At 40.9% G+C, this 21082-nt stretch overlaps 1 protein-coding gene and 1 long non-coding RNA gene across 2 annotated transcripts; both read left to right on the forward strand.

The window, feature by feature from the left end:
• LOC8083820 (protein O-linked-mannose beta-1,4-N-acetylglucosaminyltransferase 2) lies at positions 6079 to 8829 on the forward strand. Its single transcript, XM_002464669.2, has 3 exons — positions 6079 to 6322; positions 7162 to 7239; positions 7496 to 8829. The coding sequence occupies exons 1-3, from the start codon at positions 6202 to 6204 to the stop codon at positions 8695 to 8697; spliced, it is 1401 nt and encodes a 466-aa protein (XP_002464714.1). The 5' UTR covers positions 6079 to 6201; the 3' UTR covers positions 8698 to 8829.
• On the forward strand, positions 14393 to 16119 carry LOC110432945. Its single transcript, XR_002450244.1, has 3 exons — positions 14393 to 14687; positions 14827 to 15002; positions 15831 to 16119. It is a non-coding gene; the product is annotated as an uncharacterized LOC110432945 (long non-coding RNA).

Raw genomic sequence — 21082 nt, forward strand, 5'->3', positions numbered from 1 at the left:
TCGCGCTGCAGCCTCCTTTTCTGAGTCCTAGTCAATCCCTCTGGACACCATGGAGGAAGTTGTGGCTACCTTGCCGATGGGCGACGACTTTCCCTTGATTCCATCCGATAAGTATTAGCATCCCTACAAAATATGAACTCATCGGGAACTCGTGCATTGGCCATCTCTTCAAGCTCTTCCTGGTTCCTAGGAAAGTATTCAACACGATCACAAGCCTATCGTGTACACTGAGTCTGCCCCCCAGCCGATCATGAACTGACGCTCTCCCCCTAATCGGCCCATTAAATCGCCGATCATCATCTTGATAGCGCCGATCGGATCTGTCATATCGATCATAACCATTGCATTCAGGGCAATCTCTAACAGTGGGTAAGTTAATGTTCTGCTCTCAGCAATGGATAAAGAACGGGCAGTTCCAATGATCCTTGTGCCGATTCCACTCCTGTCGGCGTCTTTCTTCTTCCCGACGATAATCCTCCTGCTGGCGCCGATACCGATCCTCACGTTGCTGCCAAGTCTCTCGATGCCTTCTATGAGTTATCGCAATGCCAGATCGGGGAGGCCTTCCTGAGCTATTTCCTTCCTAGATCAAACCCTTTCCTTTGGCATCGGCATCAGTAATTTGATGCTAAGGATCTATCGATGCACTTCTTTCAGCTGCTTCCAACATCAAGACCTTGGTCTTTCCCTTAGCATCCAACATATTTGTTGGGAAAGGATGTTGATCGATTTTCATCGGCTTCTGAGCTTTGGAATTATCAAACTTGATTCTCCCAGATTCTATAGCCGATTGCAGCTGTTGCCTAAATACCTTGCACTCATTGGTGCTGTGAGAGGTTGCATTGTGCCACTTGCAGTATTTCATCTTCTTTAACTCTTCAGCCGATGGAATAACATGATTAGGCGATAATTTTATTTGCCCTTCCTGAAGTAGAAAGTCAAATATCCTATCGGCTCTAGTAATGTCAAATGCAAACTTTTCTGGCTCCTTATGCGCAAAAGGGCAAGACATCAGCTTTTTGTTCTTCACCCACTCTGCTAAGCCGATGACTGGCTCCTCATCAGAATCCGAGCTCACTGCTTCATCGACAAACGATACCTTTTTGTTCCATGCTCTTTTGGGTTCAAAAGGCTTAATATCTTGGTCAAAAATCCTTTGCACCAAGTGACTCAGACTTTCAAACTCTTGAGAAGCATACTTGTCTCTGATATGTGGCAACAACTCCTGAAAAGCCAAATCGGCAAGCTGCCGATCATCTAGAACCAGGCTATAACATTTATTCTTGACTTCCCAAAACCTCTGCACAAAGCTTTCAACCGATTCATCATTGTGCTGCTTCAACCTGACTAAATCGGTAATTTCTTCTCATGAACTCCAGAGAAGAAGTACTTGTGGAACTGCTTCTATAGATCGGCCCAAGTAATCACTGAATTAGGAGGTAACAATATGAACCAAGTGAACGCCGATCCAGACAACGATGACGAGAACAACTGAACCCTTAACTCGTCTCTGTTCGCAGCTTCCCCACATTGAATGATGAACCTGTTGACATGCTCCATGGTCGATGTATCATCCTGTCCAGAAAAAATAGTGAAATCTGGTATCTTGAACCGATTTGGAAGTGGGATTAAATCATATGTAGGAGGATACGGTGTCCGATAAGAGTAAGTGTTGACTTTGGGTTTTATCCCAAATTAGTCCCTCATCACTTCAGCTATCTTATGGGCCCAATAAGCATCGGCATCTTAACGATGAGGTGGTTGCGGATCTGGCACCTGTTGATATGCTTCCATGTGTCTCTGAGGTGCACGATCTGCATGGAACATGGGGTTGATCGTCTGACCACCAATTTGCTGACCAAGATTCATCGGCTGGTTGGCCAACCCTTGATTCTGGAACCCAGGCTGGATCTGGCCTTGTTGAAACCCTGGAGCCTGATGATTCTATTGAGGCATCTGTGGAAAGACTAACTGCCCGGTCCATCCACTGTTAGCATTCATCGGCATAAACCCTGCCGATGGCTTAAAATTGGGCATCATCATTGAATTGACGTACCCTGGCTGTGTCATAAACCTCTGCTGCGTCGGCATTGAATCTGCCGATGCGTTAGGCATCTGGAACGTTGGAGCTTGAGAATTCCCAGTGTAAGGTCTTGTAGTAGTAGTTGTAGTATACTGGGGACTCTGATTCATCGGCAGATTTGGAGGTGCTGATGTCATAGGATCCTTGCCTGTCATATCAGCCACTTGAGACGTTCCAGGAGTCTTCAACATCATCTCTGGGGGCATACCATAACCCCACCAGCTGGGAGGAACAGATCCCGACATTGCCGATGCCAATAGATCTGTGGCGAGCTTGATTTGCTCATCTGAAGTTGATGGATTGGTCGTCATCGGCGTAGATTGCACATTAATGAGTCCTAATGTGCTTGGAGAGGCAGTAGTTTCTGTGCCCGCAGCGGCCGTAGTAGCCGATGGAGCTGTGACCACTGGTGATCCTGGCTGATGATGAGCAGGACCCACATAATTGGGTGGCAACTGCCTTCTTTGAAAGTTCTAGCCACGGCATTGGAAACCGTATTGGACAGTACACCAGCTTGATTGATCAAGCCACGGTTAATAGCATTATCGACCATGTCTTGAAGTTTACCAGGATTGGCTTCCAAAGTAATCTGCCGGGGTGCCGACAGTGCTTCTTTTTGGATCACCTCGCCACTCCTGTTGATACTGAAGGATTTCAAGCACTGCTGCTTGTAGTCCTCCATGGCTTTTACAATGGCTAGCTTCTGCTCATCCCCGAGATTGGCTTCCATCACGGGGATGACGTTCTCCAAGTCGAAATCGGTGTTCGACATGTTGATCTTGATCTTGAATCTGGTCCCACTGGGCGTGCCAAAAGATGTGTTGGTGCAAAACTGATCTGCAAACACAAAGGGCTAATACCCGATTCAAACGTTGAGGCGTGGTAGCCGATTTGACCTTACAATCGACAAAGGTGGTAACTCGACCACTTTGGTCCCGACAACAGCGATACACCCGAATGTCACGGCCAAGAGGTGATCACGCGGAACTTGAGAACACGCCGAGCTTAAGTCGACGAATTCCTAAGAACTCGTAATAAAAAAGAAAATATGACGAAGTCGTCGAAAAAGTAGATGCTAGAATATGAGTAAAAACTTATGTTTGATTGATTGATAGATTGTTCATTACAAGGCCCTAGGGTCTATATTTATACCCTACTCAAAGAGCTACAATCACACACGACTAGGACTCGAATTCCAAATTAAACGGAATCCGTATACAAAACGAATTTAAATAACTAAGGAAAACATAAAACTATCCCCTTGTAACCGACCGGGACACCGCCACAGATCAATCGGCAATCTCCACGCTTTCCTTCAGGGTCATCGGCAGACCTGTTATGGCCATTGGCAAACACTAATACTGATCATCGGCACGAACTCGTCACCACCTCTGGACTTAGTCACATTTAGTTGTCTCTTCATCGGCAACCACCCTCATCGGCAACTTCCCTGCAGACTAGTTATCGTTGCTCCATCTGCCGAACTATACTTTACTGATCCCCGGGTACGTGTCGAAAAACGGTGTCAACAATTTGCTCAAATGAGGTTGCTTAAGATGGTTACATGATGTCTCTCCTCTCCCCATTTCCATGTTTCTTTCTCTAATTAGTGAATCCAAGAAATATATATGTAGTGGTTTCTATGAATGGTATTTTCATGCTTGGGAAGAGAGAGAAAGATAGGTTTTCTTTTTTAGCTTTTTAAATTATATTGTTTAGAATGTTATTTTTTATGTAAATTTGATTTATTATGCAATATGCATTTTTTATGATGGAAGACGATGCATCTCCTCTCACCATTTCCATATTTCCTTCTCAAATTTATTTTAGCGAAATCAAGATATATATTTAGTTGATTCCATAGTTGTCTCTTCATCTGCAACCACCCTCATCGGCAACTTCCCTGCAGACTAGTTATCGTTGCTCCATCTGCCGAACTATACTTTACTGATCTCCGGGTACGTGTCCAAAAACGGTGTCAACAATTTGCTCAAATGAGGTTGCTTAAGATGGTTACATGATGTCTCTCCTCTCCCCATTTCCATGTTTCTTTCTCTAATTAGTGAATCCAAGAAATATATATGTAGTGGTTTCTATGAATGGTATTTTCATGCTTGGGAAGAGAGAGAAAGATAGGTTTTCTTTTTTAGCTTTTTAAATTATATTGTTTAGAATGTTATTTTTTATGTAAATTTGATTTATTATGCAATATGCATTTTTCATGATGGTCAGACGATGCATCTCCTCTCACCATTTCTATATTTCCTTCTCAAATTTATTTTAGTGAAATCAAGATATATATTTAGTTGATTCCATCAATGGTGTTTTTCTACCTTGTCAATTTGATTTAGTTGTTAAGTGTTCTTTCTTGAATTATTACTTAGGGTTTTGTCTTTATTTTTAATGTTATCTCCGAGGTCTACAAATTGGATAGATATACAAGTGGGAGGTTTTCATCTTCACAGGTTGTTGTTTGAAAGGTTAGATAACAATATTCCAAGACAATATTTCATACTTGTTTTGCATTGAGATCAATTAATTTACTAATTTTTCCATAGCTCATGATGGAGCGGTCCTTCTGAATGTATAACTTATTAAGACTAGATTCATAATACATACCCGAGGTTCATAGGTTTGTTGATGCTGCTAGGAACCATGCTTTGAGAATAAAGACGAAGCACATATATTGTCCTTGCATCGACTGCAGAAATATTAACATTTATGAAGATACTGAAGCAATCATTTCTCATCTGGTCTGCCAAGGATTTATGAAAGATTACTTGATTTGGACGAAACATGGAGAAGGTAGCTCGGCGCCTTATACAATTTGGGATCCTGCGATTCTAGATTACTTGATTTATGAACTTTAAACATATGATATTTTTCTAACTTCCTATGCAGCAAAAAGACTTTGAAAAGGCGAAGAGCATGAGTGAAGCCACTTTATACAACATAGTTGAGGACCTCTACAAATTCATCATGAGAGAAGTCATTCCCAGCGAAGGGAAATATCACAATCGGATCAGCACCCTAGCAAAGCCTGAATACGGAGCGCTAAGGGAGATTAGTAGGCTAAAGCTAACTCGATCCGGTTATTAGAGCAGAGGTTTCAGAGGTGAAACCTCTGATGCATGTAAAGAGAAAAAACTTGATGTGTCATCATATTTGTAATTAATGTAACGTTATGTATAAAGTAATAGTATATATATAAATGAATTGCATGTTGCAATGGTTGACATGATCTCTAGGCTTTAGTAGTTTCAATATTATGTGTATATATATATATATGTTTGTTGTATGTATATATTAAAATATAAAATAAAAAATAGGGTCTGGTGGGAAAATTTAGAAATTGGTGGGAGATTTAAAAATTTTAACACAGGCGGTTTTGTAATGAGAACCGATATTTCTACAGGCGGGTGGCATAATTGAACCGCCTGTAGAAATGGAGTTGTACAGGCAGTTCTAGATTACCCGCCTGTGGAAACCCTTGATTTCCACATGCACCTAGCGTAGGCGGTTCTTCAGTCCGCCTGTCGAAAGGGGTTGAAAACCGTCTATATAGTGGTTCTGTGTACTAGTGAGTGTAAATGTCTGATTTCCACTGGCGGTTCAGTTAAGTCGACCGCCAGTGTAAATCAATTTCTATAAGCGGTTCACTTAACTGAACCGCCAGTGAAAATTAGAAACTTACACTCGCGGTTATGTTAAGAAAACTTTGTGTAGAAAGTGGTTTACACATACGGTATACGGTTTTTGTGTCCCAATAAAAATTAGCCACAACCGCCGTTTTTGAGTTTTTGTTTACCAGTGGGCCATCCACACTTCTGATTTGTGAACGCCAGCTGATTAAATTAGCTAGTCTGCATGTGCATTGATTTAATGCTACGTGCAAGTCAACCCATGGACTTGTTCGCGAATCGAAGCGCAAACGTGTTAGAAGATTAGATGTCATGTGGTTCCTTTATTCTAACAAATACTGCATTACTCGCAAGCTTCACTGACACATACAGTACTATACCTTCAAGCTAACCGGGTGGCAGCCGGCTTCGAGCTGAGCATACCCACCAGTTGGAGCTTTCTTCAGAGCACTAGAGAGTAGCACTAGCTTGTGGGGGATGAAGCAAGGAAGGCGCGGGAGTAAGAAGCATGGGAGCGGAGCGGCGGCGCTGTGGCTGCTGCTGCCTCTTCTAGTTTTGATAGTGCTCAAGACAAATCTCCTGCCACAGTTTGCACGCTGTAAGTCACCGCTTCTGACCAAGGATAGAGAGGAAAGATATATCTGTCCTTGATCAGTTTTTGCTTAATTTGATACTTGTTTCCTAGCTAGTCAGCCCGTCGTTACCATTTCTTTTGAATAATGCATATGATGAGTTCTTAGGAAACGCACGGTACGTTGTGCTAATGATGGAGATCCTATCCTAGCTATAAGGCTTAGTAAACATGGATTTGCATGGTTCCACACACATGGAAATGTCCATTGCTGCTGAGCGCATTCAAGTATTTTCATTTTACGGAAATATTTCAGTTTTTAAAAATATTTGATTACGGTGACACATAGCGCAGCTGTATACATAGCATATATATATTAGGGATGATATATACACAGAAGGAGTGATCAATTGTCCACTCAATTTTCTCATACAAGTGATCTGGATGTATATATGTAGGATATCAGAGGACCATGTAACGCTAATAAATATGTTACCTCTGCAAATAAGGAGACCAGATTTCCCAAAGTCATGACTGAAATGGTTCACAAGAATCCATTCTTTAGTTCGTTGAGCTAAGTTTGTACACGGAACACTTTTGCATACGTAATCTAAATTTTCACAGAGTGGAATAGTTCACCTCTGTATTCATGGTATGGACAGCAAAAAGATGGCAGCAGATGCAGCTGGTCAGTATATGCATAGCGCAGTTAGAAGCAAAGCAGCCGTAGAATAATGTCAAAGATCTGGAAAGAAAAAACAATTGTACTACGTCAGTTATGTTATGTTAGTGGCGTTTCACTTGTCTTCCTCGATGTGCATGTATTAACAAAAATACGTGCCATGTGGCCTTCCATTCGAATTCAGATTCCATGGTCGGGTCACCACCTTCTGCGGCATCAACATCCACACACGGGGTGACCAGCAACGTCGATGCGACGAAAGGTAATTAGTTACTCTACATTTTCTGCAGAACCAAATTAAGGCCACATGTGCCAGGACGACTAATAATACTACGTTAATTAATTAGTTCGTACAACGCAGTGCCGCCTGCACGCGCAACTTGCATTATATTATATTGCTACGGAATACTAGCTAGCTAGGAACCACAGATCGAAGAATCAGCTCATTCATTATCTAAAAATGTAATTTAATTCGCAGCTCATTCATTATCTAAAAATGTAATTAATTTAATTTGCAGCTCTGGCAGCACCGCCAATAATAAGCAGCAAGTTGACCTGCAACTTCAGCAATCATCAGTCCAACACCTGCAGCATGGAAGGCGACTTGCGCATCCATGGCAAATCCGCCACTGTGTACGTCGTCTCGGCGTCCACCTACCGTCCGGAAAATGCGACCATCAAGCTCCGCCCGTATGCACGAAAGTGGGAGGACCAGGTGATGCTGCTGGTTCGTGAGGTCACCATGCGGTCTAGTCCGCCTGCAGGCAGTGCCGCCGCCGACGACCCACCACCACCACCGCAGTGCTCGGTTCGGCACGACGTGCCGGCAGTGGTTTTCTCTACCGGCGGCTACAACAGGAACTTCTTCCACGTGATGACCGACGTGATCATCCCACTCTACCTGACGGCCCGAGAGTACAATGGCCACGTCCAGCTGCTTGCCACCGACTACGAGCCCAAGTGGATCGCCAAGTACAAGGCCATCCTCGCCGCACTGTCAAGCTACCCAGTCATAGACTTGGACTCTGAGCCTGAGGACACCGTGCGCTGCTTCCCGTCGGCTCATGTCGGGCTGGAGAGTCACAAGGAGCTGGGCATCGTCCCGGGTCTCTCCCACAAGGGCTACACAATGGTGAGCTTCCGGGACTTCATCCGCTCCGCCTACTCGCTGCAGCGGCCACGGGTGAGCGCCGGGCGGAAGAAGCCTCGGCTCGTCATGATCCTGCGCCGCAACTCGAGGCAGCTCAAGAATGAAGACGACGCCATCGCCGCCGCGGCCAATGTCGGCTTCGAGGTGGTAGCTGCGGGACCAGACGACGTCAGTGACCTGGAGCGGTTCCCCGGGGTGGTCAACTCCTGCGACGTGCTCATGGGCGTGCACGGTGCTGGGCTGGCCAACATGCTGTTCCTGCCTCACAACGCCACGGTGGTGCAGATCATCCCGTGGGGCGAGCTCAAGTGGGCGTGCCGGCATTCGTACGGAGACCCCGTGCCAGACATGGGACTCCGTTATCTCGAGTACGAGGCCACAGCGGAGGAGACCTCGTTGAAGGACAGCTACCCCCGCGACCACGCCGTGTTTACCGACCCGCTCTCAATACATCGCCAGGGATTTGACAAGATGTGGAACATCTTCATCAACGGACAGCACGTCATCGTAGACATCGACCGATTCACAGGGTTCATGAAGCAACTGTACCAGTCCATCACGACGGAGTAGAGTACGTAGACATAAATTGACCTGGTGGTCGATCTGATCAATGTGAGATGATAAATGTGAAATTCTCAGCAGGTGACCTAATTAAATATGTACTAGTCTATCAATTCTAAATTGTAGCTTATTTTGGTTTTATCCTATGTCAAAAAATTAATTCTAACCAAGTTTATTTAAAGAAAAATAAACAAACATCAACACCTAATTAGCTTGATTAATCTTTTATGAAATATATTTTGATATAGCATTTATTTGAAATAGCTGACAAACGTGATTAAACCTGACAAATTTGACTCGGGGTAAAACTAAAATGAACTATAAGAGCAGTAGTTGTAGAAATGTTCAGAATTATTAAGATGTACCAAGACTGCGAACACTTGTTTTTTCTTAACTAAGAAAAAAAAGGAGAAGTGTAGTTGTGGAAAGGAAATAAACAAGACTTCAAATTTAGTTTTTGAGAATCAATGGCAGGTGCCCTTTTACTCTCAGCATGGTAGAAAACTGTAACAAACGGAACAGAGGTAGGATCGACAAGTCCAAAGGTAGAAGATCGAAAGAAAATAAGAGAATGTTGTAAAACATACGGACTTTATCCTAGAAAGAAAGGAGAAGGTGGAATCCTAATTCTAGTCTTGTAGGTGAACTCTTACCAAAACTCTTATTCAGGACTATACATATGTGGGAGCTCTATGTTGAAATGACCAATATTTAGTAGAATAAATGATAGTCTTCTTATCTTGGATCTATTTGTTCTCTACTTTTACACACTATGTTGATCATGAGAGACGGAGAGGGAAATGTCCTAACCACTGGCAACATGTTTTATCACATGTTATCAGCACGCAAGCTCTACGTCAATATCGTCATTGAAGCCGCCGACCTTTGACGCCGCCGCTTATGCCAACATCCTTGCCGCAATGGCTTCAACGACGTCGACATCCTAACGTTGTTAGTGGAACAGATTTGCTACCTCTGCATATAACTAAATTTACACTGCGTCAACATGTATCGTCACTGTCAAACAGGCAAATCTATGACAAATACCAGAACACCCTATGCGGTATATATCTAGTGATACTGTCCTACGCGACAAGTGGAGTAGATCAACTCGGTATCCTCTGTGAGGTATGAAACACATCTTATAGTTTGTTTGCGCCAGCCATCAAGCTGGATTAATCTCTACTGGATGTTTGGATGGGTAGCTAGAAACTCTGTTTTTCCAAATCGAGCTAGAATACATGAATTAGATGGGAGATCATGAACTATGAAACTACATATACGAGTGGCATTACATGACATGCAACTAGCACTTAAACTACAGACTAGAAGTCTAAGGTTCATTAATTTGGAAGTAAAGGAAGCTAAATAGCATGTATACGTACGTGTATGAATTCTGCATGTGCGTATATAATCGAAACATGTCAATGAACTGAGTTCATCACTGAGCACCTATACAATTACATTGGATCGGTCGTGAGCTTGACATGCAGTCAATACCATCTGGACCCGGCCGGTGACCTTGCATTTTGTCTTCACAGTAATTCTATACGTTTACAACACTACGTGAAAAAAGCACTAAGAGTACGTTACCCTCCTCTACTGTAGGGGCGGCTGGTTTTGGAGCCGCCCTTACAGTGGCTCGGGTGGGTCCCAACTGGTTACCCGCCCTTACAGTGGCCACTGTAAGGGCGGCTAGTGTTATCAGCCGCCCTTACAGTGGTAGGTCACAGTAAGGGCGCCTGGATCACTGGCCGCCTTTATAGTGGACTACTATAGGGGCGGCTCAATCACCAGCCGCCCCTACAGTGGTTTTAGACAAAATTGGTCAAATGAGATACTAAATGACTTCAAATGAAAAACTTTTGAACATTACGATTGTATAACTCATCAAGATCTATATTTATTATATAGTTTATTTTTCTATTTGAGAAAGTGTTAGTAATAGTCATAGGGTGGCTCAATCACCAACCGTACCTACACTGGTTTTGGACAAACTTGGTCAAATGAGGCACTAAATAACCTCAAATGAAAAAAATAAATACAAGGGTGTTAGAACTCATCAAAATCTACATTTAATTTGATACATAATTCATTTTACCATTTGGAAAATTTTTAGTAAACTCTAGTCACATGTTGATCAAATAAGGCACTAAATGATCTCAAATAAAAAAATTTTGAATATAAAGATGTTAGAACTCATCAAAATATAAATTCGATACATAGGATATTTTGTATTTGAGAAAGTGTTAGTAAACACAAGTTACAAAGTTTTGAATCTTACATACATTTTATGGAACTATATGTGAGACTTGTGGAATTAGAACTACACTTTCCTAAGAATTTGTCAAATGCAAAAATGTCATATGTATCAAATGTAGATCTTGATAAGTGGACCAATCTTGGTATGAATGACTTTTCAAGTTGAGATCCTATAGGGTTTCGAAAACTAGTCTGTAGCTGTGAAAATTTCAAAATTCAAAATTTGAGTGGTTCAAACTTTGTCAAATGAAAACTTGACCATTATATAACAAATGTATATCTTGATGAGTTTTACATGTATTCATGACTTTTGTATTCGAGACAATTTAGGGTTCAGTCAAAGTGTCTTTTTTAAAAAAATCTAATATTTGATTTGGTCAAACTTGGTCAAATGACGCACTAAATGAACTCAAATAAAAATATTTTGAATACAAAAGTGTTAGAACTAATCAATATCTACATTTGTTAAATAGGTCATTTTACCATTTGGAAAATTTTTACTAAACTCTAGTCACATGTTTTAAAAATCTAAGATGTGACTTGGTCAAATGAGCATTAAATGACCTTGAATGAAAACCTTTTGAATACAAGGGTGTTAGAATATATCAAGATCTACATTTTATACATAGCTCATTTTTGCATTTGAGAAAGTATTAGTAAACACTAGTCCTAAAGTCTTGAATCTCGCAAAGACTTTATGAAACTATATGTGAGACTTGTGCATTTACAACTACACTTTTCTAACATTTTATCAAATGTAAAAATGGCATATGTATCAAATGTAGATTTTGATGAGTGGAACAAACTTTCTATACATGAATTTTCGAGTTGGGCCTTCTAGGGTTTTGAAAACATGTGTGTAGGTGTGAAAATTTGAAATTTCAAAATTTGAGTGGTCCAAACTCTCTCAGATGAAAAGTTTATCATTACACCAAATGTGTATCTTGATGAGCAAGACAAACTTTGTATTCATGACTTTTGTAGCTCACACAATCTAGGGTATAGTCAAAGTGTCTTTTCTAAAAAATTCAAGATTTAACTTGGTCAAACTTGGTCAAATGAGGTGGTAAATTACCTCAAATTAAAACCTTTTGACTACAAAGGAGTTAGAGCTCACCAAGATCTACCTTTGATACATAGTTCATTTTTGCATTTGGAAATGTTTCAGTAAACTCTAGTCACATGTTTAAAAATCCAAGACGTGACTTGGTCAAACATGGTCAAACGAGGCAGTAAATCACTTCAAATGAAAAACTTTTTAATACAAGGGTGTTAGAGCTCATCAAGATCTACATTTCCATAAATAGGACATTTTTGCATTGGAGAAAGTGTTGGTAAACTCTAGTCACAAAGTCTTAAAATCTCACACATACTACGTGACCTGTGCATTTACAACTACGCTTCGTAATGCTTTGTCAAATGCAAAAGTGTCTTATGTATTAAATGTAGATATTGATGAGTGGAACAAACTTTCTATACATGAATTTTCGAGTTAGGGTCGTCTAGGGTTTCGAAAACGTGCGTGTAGCTGTGAAAATTTGAAATTTTAAAATTTGAGTGGTCCAAACTCTATCAGATGAAAAGTTGATCATTACACCAAATGTGTATCTTGATGAGCCAGACAAACTTTGTATTCATGAGTTTTGTAGATGAGACAATCTAGGGTCCGGTCAAAGTGTCTTTTCTAAAAAATTCAAGATTTGACTTGGTCAAACTAGGTCAAACGAGGTGGTAAATTACCTCAAATTAAAAAAATTTGACTACAAAGGAGTTAGAGCTCACTAAGATCTACCTTTGATACATATTTCATTTTTGCATTTGGAAATGTTTCAGTAAACTCTAGTCACATGTTTTAAAAATCCAATCTATGACTTGGTCAAACCTGGTCAAACAAGACACTAAATAACCTCAAATGAAAAACATTTGAATACAAGGGTGTTAGAGCTCGCCAGGATCTACATTTGATATATTGGATATTTTTGCATTTGAGAAAGTGTTGGTAAACTCTAGTGACAAAGTCTTGAATCTCACACAGACTTTATGAAACTATATGTGGGACTTGTGGATTTACAACTACACTTTCGTAACGCTTTGTCTAATGCAAAAATGTCCTATATATCAAATGTAGATCTTGATGAGTGAAACAAACTTGCTATACATGACTTTTTGAGTTGGGGCCGTCTAAGGTTTTAAAAACATGCATGTAGGTGTGAAAATTCAAAATTTCTAAATTTGAGTGGTCCAAACTCTCACAGATGAAAAGTTGACCATTACACCAAATGTGTATCTTGATGAGCCAGAAAAACTTTGTATTTGTGACTTTTATAGCTGAGACCATCTAGGTTCCGGTCAAAGTGTCTTTTCTAAAAAAATCGAAGATTTGACTTGGTCAAACTTGATCAAACGAGGAACTAAAGAATAAACTTTGCATATATATATATATATATTAATCATAAATTTTTTTGAAATAATTCAAAATTATTACATATTTGAATTTGAATTTGAATTTTTAAATTTACATAAATCTATTTTTTATTCTAAAAACATTTAGTTTTGAATCTTCATAAAAACATGGAATAGTTAAAAATTATTATATATATATAAATTAAACGTAAAAGTACATGGAATATCTTAAAATTTTTATATAATTATATTTTGAACTTTAAGTATATAGAAAATCTTTATTTTTTTAAAAAATAATTTTATATTTGGAAAAAAGCACTGTATTTGGCCCATGGGCGACCTGTTTCAACTCACATCGAAGCATATCGGCTTTTCACCGTTGGATCGACTTTGAACGGCTGAGATTCGCGAAATGCTGAATAAAACCCATGCAAAGTCTTAGCCCACGCGATCCGATGCAGAGGCAGAGCAGATCCACGCAGAGGCAGAGCAGATCCACGCTGCCTGCCCAGATGCAGATGCAGAGCATTGTTCAGGTCAGGTTTCCCCTCCGCCTTGTTTTGTTTTTTAATTCTGTCTTAGATCATTTTCGTTCCCCCCGCATAAAGCAACAACTGATTGTGGGATTCTCTTTGCTATCACATAAGAGTCTAGGTGCCACCAGTTACCTAGTACTACTAATTGCTCCAATACGTATAAAGATGACATGGAAGGATCCTTGACCAATAGCATGTAGATTGGATTTCTTCATACACATGACATCTTTTCCTGGATCCCTTTATTTTTCAGTTTAATTTGTGGATGCCATAGAGACGGAGAGTTAATCAATGGAAATACATTGTTTTTAATATATTTTCTTACAGATGCTATCATAGCACTGAATCCATTGTTACTCAGGAAGTTATTTTTCCCTCTGACAAGTACTATTAACTCTGTATTTTTCTATGCTCCTGCGATGCAAATTATCATTATATCAGAGTTTTTTACCTGGTTATAGATAATAATAATGTTGGAATGAAATATTCTTTTAGTTATTCAAATTACCTCATGTAGCTATTTATGTATGTATATGACATCATTATATGTCCAAACATGGTGCTTATTGTTGCCTTTGCTACTGCAGGCCACAAGAGTGAAAACAACTTGGCCAAAAAACCAAAAGGGATAAAGAAATTTATTTGGGTGGAAAAACCAAAGGGATTGGAACACTGCAAGGAAAAACCAAATTTGGATGAATTGTGGGTTATTGGTTCAGTATATGGAGTAGCAGTATTTTCTCAAATTTACAGAATTGTGGTGCTTGAGAGCTATTGGTTTTCTATGCCCTGTCAAAGGTCTTCTTTGCTACCTATTTAGCCTCATGGCTGTGACTTAACAAGCTCACACACAGTTTGCATTTAGTATTGGATTTGGGATGTTATCAAAAAATATGTTTGATTTCTTTAGTCTCATTTTATTTCTTTCACTATGCAGTTAAAGGAAATAAGGACCTGTTGCACAAGTGTATGCCAATTCTGAGCTGAGCTTATGTGGTGGTGTCTTTGTGATCGCTATGGCTATCACCATGAGTACCTACAGAGGGAGTCAGGATTTAGCAGCAAGTTCATTATGCTGCAGATTAACACCAAAGTCACAGATGGTTTCCACAAGTGAGTTGCAACTTATGGCTGTGCTTCTTGCATCTATTGATGACTCTGAGTGGTTTCGATATGGTTGAAGAAATAATATTGGATTGCATTTTAGAAACTCTTCATCATGAACCTGTTACTTCACAGTAGGTGGAAGTGTCTAGCACGACCTTACATTGTGGTAGTGGAGGCAGATCGGAGCAATGACTTATTAGGCTGGATAGGTTGGACTTTATCAGTCCTAGTTTCAAAGTTGTGTTGGCAATGCATGATTAGTCATTTAATTTCTCCAGTAAAAGGAAAAAGGTTTAAGCTGCACCTTTGTCATCATCTATTTGTCAGTTTTCTACTAAAATTGTATATCCGTACTGGGTAGCATTGTTTTTTAGGGCGTAGAATTAGTATGACTACTGCAAATGTAGGAAGATGTCACAATATGATTTGTAGCTTGATGGTGTTCCTAACATTAGATAATAAAATAAATGGCACAATCCTTATGCTACTGGATATATATCCATGTCGTAGAGGTCTAACAACAATCCAACGCCTATCGTCTTGTATTTCACCACTTCCTGTGTGCTTTCTATTTTTTCACATATATTTCTTTGAGGTATACTTACTGGATTCACAAGTAGTAAATTAGTTTTCTATTAATTGCTTTCCTCTCACTATTTATATTTTGCTAATTGCCTTATCCTAAAATTAATTAGAATGCGCTTGTACTTGGTTTTTGTTCTGAACAATATATATCCTTCATGCAATCTAGTTTTGATTTTTAAGAGATAAGTTTTGATTTGGTCGCTGGAGATCTGCTGTTGAGTTCTTATTTCTTTGCGCCTCTGAACACAGGAAGCCAAAGATCTGTTGTTGCTAGAGCTGAGCCAGATGTAGGACGAGGACACTATTGATCTTCTACAAGCCTAAGCTTGTAAGGCAAGGATCTTATTTCTTGCTCTTCGATGATGGATTTTGATTGCAGTTCTAGCTAGCTAGTATATTAGATTTTTTATGGATTTTTAGATCTGTAGAAAGAGTGTAATTTGTGGATTTGACAAATTTGTGAAACTTGTTATGATAGAACTTTTGAATTTGTAAATTTGATGATGGAACTTGAATTTGATGTTTGTGCTGTGATGTAGTCAGATTTGATAATATATATATATGCTACTCTATTTGATTATTGTAATTTTTATTTTTTTTGCTGAAAATTAACTGTAAGGGCGGCTCTAGATTGAGCCGCCCTTACAAATGCAGACAATAGGAGTGGCTGGAACACTGACCGCTCTTACTAATACTCACTGTAAGGGCGGCTAGAAACACCAGCCGCCCTTACAGTGGTCAATAGTAAGGGCAGCTGGTGTTATCAGCCGCCCTTACAGTGGACCACTATAAGGGCGGCTGGTGTTGAACCGCCCTTACAGTGGAATCCACTGTAAGAGCGTTTGCATAAGGGCGGCTAGGCTAACCGTCCTTACAGAGCATATTTAGCCGCCCTTACTGTACCTCAGTGTAGTAGTGCAATTTTTATTTTCTATGTGTGCTGATTTTTATGCTCTTTTGAATGCATATATCTACCACACATTATGAATTATGTACCATGTATTATAAGAATGGATTCTTGAATGATTATATTAGAAACATGGTATGAGGTATATGAGTTCTTTAAATCCTGCAGACCTTAGACTTATCACCTTTGAGAGGCTCATATTTGTTTTTCTAGCATAATGAACTTTTGGGATGAATGAATACTTGGTATTAATTTGGAAAATATACCATAATCCTGAAAATTGTTAGGAAGCTTCTAAGAATAGCTTTTGCATAACCATCCACTATCTTTTTGCACCTTACTAATTGTTTACACGTAGTAAACTTATATGCACGTAGTTCAATTTATGTATTTTTATTCATACCTTCAAGGAAGGAGAATATCCTAGAATTACTCTAAATAGTAGAATTATTTGTTATGGTCATTGCTAAATCCATGTAGGATATTTTGCTACCATTGAAGTGTAGTGAATTCACGATATATATTTCCTGATTCTTCCCTGGAATGACTATATGTCCAAGGGAAATAACAAATGCATCATGGGACTCTGCATGAGGAAAATCCTAAATTATGATTATAAGAATATCATATTGCATTGAAAATTGAATTTTCAAGCTTATATGCCTAGTTTAAGGAATAATGCTGATCTATAAACTATAGTTTGAAGCTTTATATTAAATGTCTAGAAGATAAGATGGTAGATAAGATTTTATCAGTATATATTCCTCAAGCAATATCTCTTGTGTATATCAAACAGTAATGTAATACATGAAGTATTTGAATTTATCATCAGATATCACTCAAATAGAAGTTGAGTTCGAATTTTTAGACAGCTCTACAAACCAGGATATATGACTTGCATATGTTATACTCCTAGAAGAATCATGATTACATATCACCACACTGAAATAAAGCATGCATGAAGCTCCTAAATGTCAATCATAGAAGCTAAGACATGTAAGAAAGGATAAGAATTTTTAAGGTTTTTTAGAAGAACTTAAATCATGTGCTTACATGTTTGTTTTGTCTTTGGAATTACTATCCTGAAGTATTAGTAGTAGCATTGGTGCATTAAGTTTTAATTCCAGTTGTCGAGGATATCAGTAAGGGGTACCCTAACTGATGTACATAGCGAGAGCATCTGTACGAAAGTCGAGGCCTCCGACTCGAGGCCCCCCCAGATGTATGCACGGTCCTCCACGGCCGTAGCCACGAACACGGGAAGAGCGTCCTGCGAATCGACCAGGGCTCGAGCGCCGGCTACCGTCGAATACGGAAACAGGCTCGTACGAATCGAAAGGCCTCGAGCGCAAGGACGCTGCTCGCCGCCTGACGCGGGCACGGGAACCAGCACATTAAATGCGCCTGCCGTGTTCTCACCTAACCCGTCAGTCACGGGAAGCGTGATAGGGAACAAGCACCCGTCCTGTCATTCTTTTCGTAGCCTTCCCCACCAAACAAGCCAGAACGTGGCAGGGCGCACGGAGTAGGTCAGAACGTCCAGTCAAGACCCCCCTCGAGACGCCCAAAGTCAGCGCTCTGGCCAGCAAGGCTTTACACGGCACCTGACCTTCGAGTAAGAACATTTTCTTCCTGGGGAAGGATCGGGCGACGAATGACAGCACTTCAACCACTACGACGTAGCTGCTGCCGCGATGTACAAGCATGCAACAGATAAACCAGTCTAGGACAGCGCACAAGAGCGGGATTCAGGGGCACGCGTAATCATCATCAAAGTACCAAGACAAGACGGCTCGAAGCCACGCCGATACGGAGGCCTCGAGTAGGTCAGCGCGCCATACCTCTATCGACCCTTACTCTATCGCCTATTCATGTACCCTAGACCTCTCCTTGGAACTATAAAAGGAGAGGTCCGGGAGCGGATACAGGACACGCGATACAACACAAGACATACATAGTAGAGCAACCTTACTCCATCTGAGTTCATACCACGCTTGTATTCACCCCTGTACAAGCACTTAGGTGCAAGATAATACAAACTCTCCTCCCCCGCTAGACGTAGGGCCTTCTCTTGCCCAAACGAGGATAAATCTTTGTGTCTTTTCTTGCATCACCATCTGGAAAGGGGAGCACGCACACAAGTTTTACTCATTGGTGTGACCCCCCGGGGGGAAAACACCGACGGTTGGCACGCCAGGTAGGGGTCCTGCGTGTTTTTCACCGATTTCCCATCTCTTTCCAGATGGCCACTCTTGTTTCGCCGATTCCGCACTCCACGGTGATTTGGTTCGGGAGCCTCGAGTTCATGTCCACCGGTTTTGGCTATGACATGATCCTGCTCTCGGTCAAAGGACCGGGAGAATTTCGCGTTGCGCCCGCCCGATTGAGGGCCCCTAGACGGCCTCGGCACCACGCCTCCCCGCCCAAGAAGCGGCGTGGACAGCGCCACCATCACCCCTCTGCCTCGTCACGATCGCTAGTTCGTGCCAAGCGGGAGGTGACGCAGGAGCCGACAGCCCCGCGCGCCGAAACCGCGGGTGTGACGGCCCGACGCCACGAGGATCGCACGACGACGATGGGAGACGGCGCGCCTTGCGCACTCTCGCCTGCCGCGACGCTACTTCCACACGGGCTGTTCGCCCCAAGAAGAGCGCTACCATTCGGTCTGGACAACGCCGCAACGTCACTCGCCAGGACGATATGTCCAAACGCCCAGACGTACGTGGAGAGACCAATGGTCCTCCCACGCGACGCTGGAGCACGACAACAGATGTCCAAGCTGCCAGATTTCTCTCAGGTACGAGGCCTCCGCCACTTTGGACCTAGTGTTGGGTATTCTTAACATCATTACCAAAAGTAGACTAAGTTCTCTAAATCTAGTAACGGTGCCAGAAATGCCAAACCTATCCCTTACACCACTTAAGCCAAGTTGTCATCCCCAGCATGATATAAGAGACGCGGTATTGAAATATGCAATTGCTCTTCTAAATAAATAATGAATGGGATCTGCAAGCGCATAGATTAATACCGATGCAGCATTTTAACCGGGAAGTATTCCAGGTATCGTTATTTATATTTTTACCACTGGGAAGGGATTAGCGATCATCTCTATTGATTACAGAATAGAATATGAGATTGAGCATCTATCATTGCATGTATAATTGAGAACATTATATCTAACTCTTCATACAGGGATAAGTGTCACATAAAAGATATATGAAATAATAATAGTGACAAGGATAACTAATCTGATCTAGCCACATAATAAATATGATAAGCACCTCAATTAGATACTCTAGAAAGTCATTAGCATGGTATTAGAACGAACTACAAGAATATTCCCTAAGTTATTCTTAACTATATAGTCTAGCATATTATAGTTAGTGCAAGCATACTTAGCAATCATTGTGAGACAAGACTACGCCCATGCATAGTGATATTAGCAAGGAATATGAGAAACATAGCAATCACACCCCTGTAATAATGTTGCTCTCCAGCCCAATACACGAGAGGGGGACTATATAAGAATCAATGAAGCTGTCACTATCACGAACCACCCCACGATCTGGCATATTGGGTACAATCGCAGATAAATACGGTATAAGCACCACGCCTACACAATACCTATCATTTACCCATGGATCCGATGGATAAACGCTATACGATCCTAAGCATGTATATAGATCGAATCTAACTAAGCCAAGTACATAACTATGATAAACTAAGAACAATATAATCTTGAATATAAGCAAGTAGAGCAAAGTCATAAGCAATATATTGAAGTAGAACAAAGTCATATTCATAATATTGAAGAACAAAGATAATTAGAAAGCAATTAGAAGCACAATTAGAGAATTACCAAGAATCCTCCTGACAGATCCGGAAACCAATCGAAGATTGACTCCTTCTAGTTCTAATTCTATGTAGCTATGCTAATCTAGATGTCTAATTGATGTGGTGGCTCTAATCTTGATCAGAGACTTCTTCTCCCTTGATGGAACAATGAATTAGGGTTGAGAGGCTCTCTCCTCCAGGGGCCAGGGGGTCTGGTTTTATAGTCCCTTCAAGTGAATATGGGCCATTGGATCAAACCGACATAGATTGTATGGTTTAGATTTATCCTTTAGGTCGGTGGAGATCTCCCGCAAAGCAGAGTCCTGATTGGACACAGGAGGTCGGCGGGCGCCCAGTAGGACAGGGCGGGCGCCCTGCCTCTGGCCCCGTTTCGCCTCCGCTTCGGTCTTGTGGCTTCTGGAGTCTTCTAGATGTAAGATAATTGCGCAGCACGTTAATATCTTTACGTAATCCTGACATGTGGGCCTTTCTTCCATATTTCCTGATAACCCCCTGCAGAAATAGACAAACACCAAAACTCGTGGAATTCTGTCAGATAAAACCCTAAGTCTGGATGTTGATTTCATTTGGATCCTTTTCTTTATTTATTTGATAATTAAATTTGATACTTAAGGACCGTCAACAAACTCCCCCAAGCTTACCTCTTGCTCGTCCCTGAGCAAGGATAGACTCAGCTATGGATCATAAGTTGTTGTAATATCTTTTAAAAATTTGACGGTACACATGTTTTTAAATAAGA

Source organism: Sorghum bicolor, chromosome 1 (genome assembly GCF_000003195.3).
Source record: "Sorghum bicolor cultivar BTx623 chromosome 1, Sorghum_bicolor_NCBIv3, whole genome shotgun sequence".
Classification (NCBI taxonomy): Eukaryota; Viridiplantae; Streptophyta; class Magnoliopsida; order Poales; family Poaceae; genus Sorghum; species Sorghum bicolor.

Excerpts from the sequence above, each read along its gene's own strand:
- LOC8083820 (XM_002464669.2), top strand. The coding sequence starts at position 6,202 with ATGAAGCAAGGAAGGCGCGGGAGTAAGAAGCATGGGAGCGGAGCGGCG. Across the intron at positions 6,323-7,161 it reads CCTGCCACAGTTTGCACGCT|ATTCCATGGTCGGGTCACCA; the intron begins GTAAGTCACCGC and ends ATTCGAATTCAG. Across the intron at positions 7,240-7,495 it reads CAACGTCGATGCGACGAAAG|CTCTGGCAGCACCGCCAATA; the intron begins GTAATTAGTTAC and ends TTTAATTTGCAG.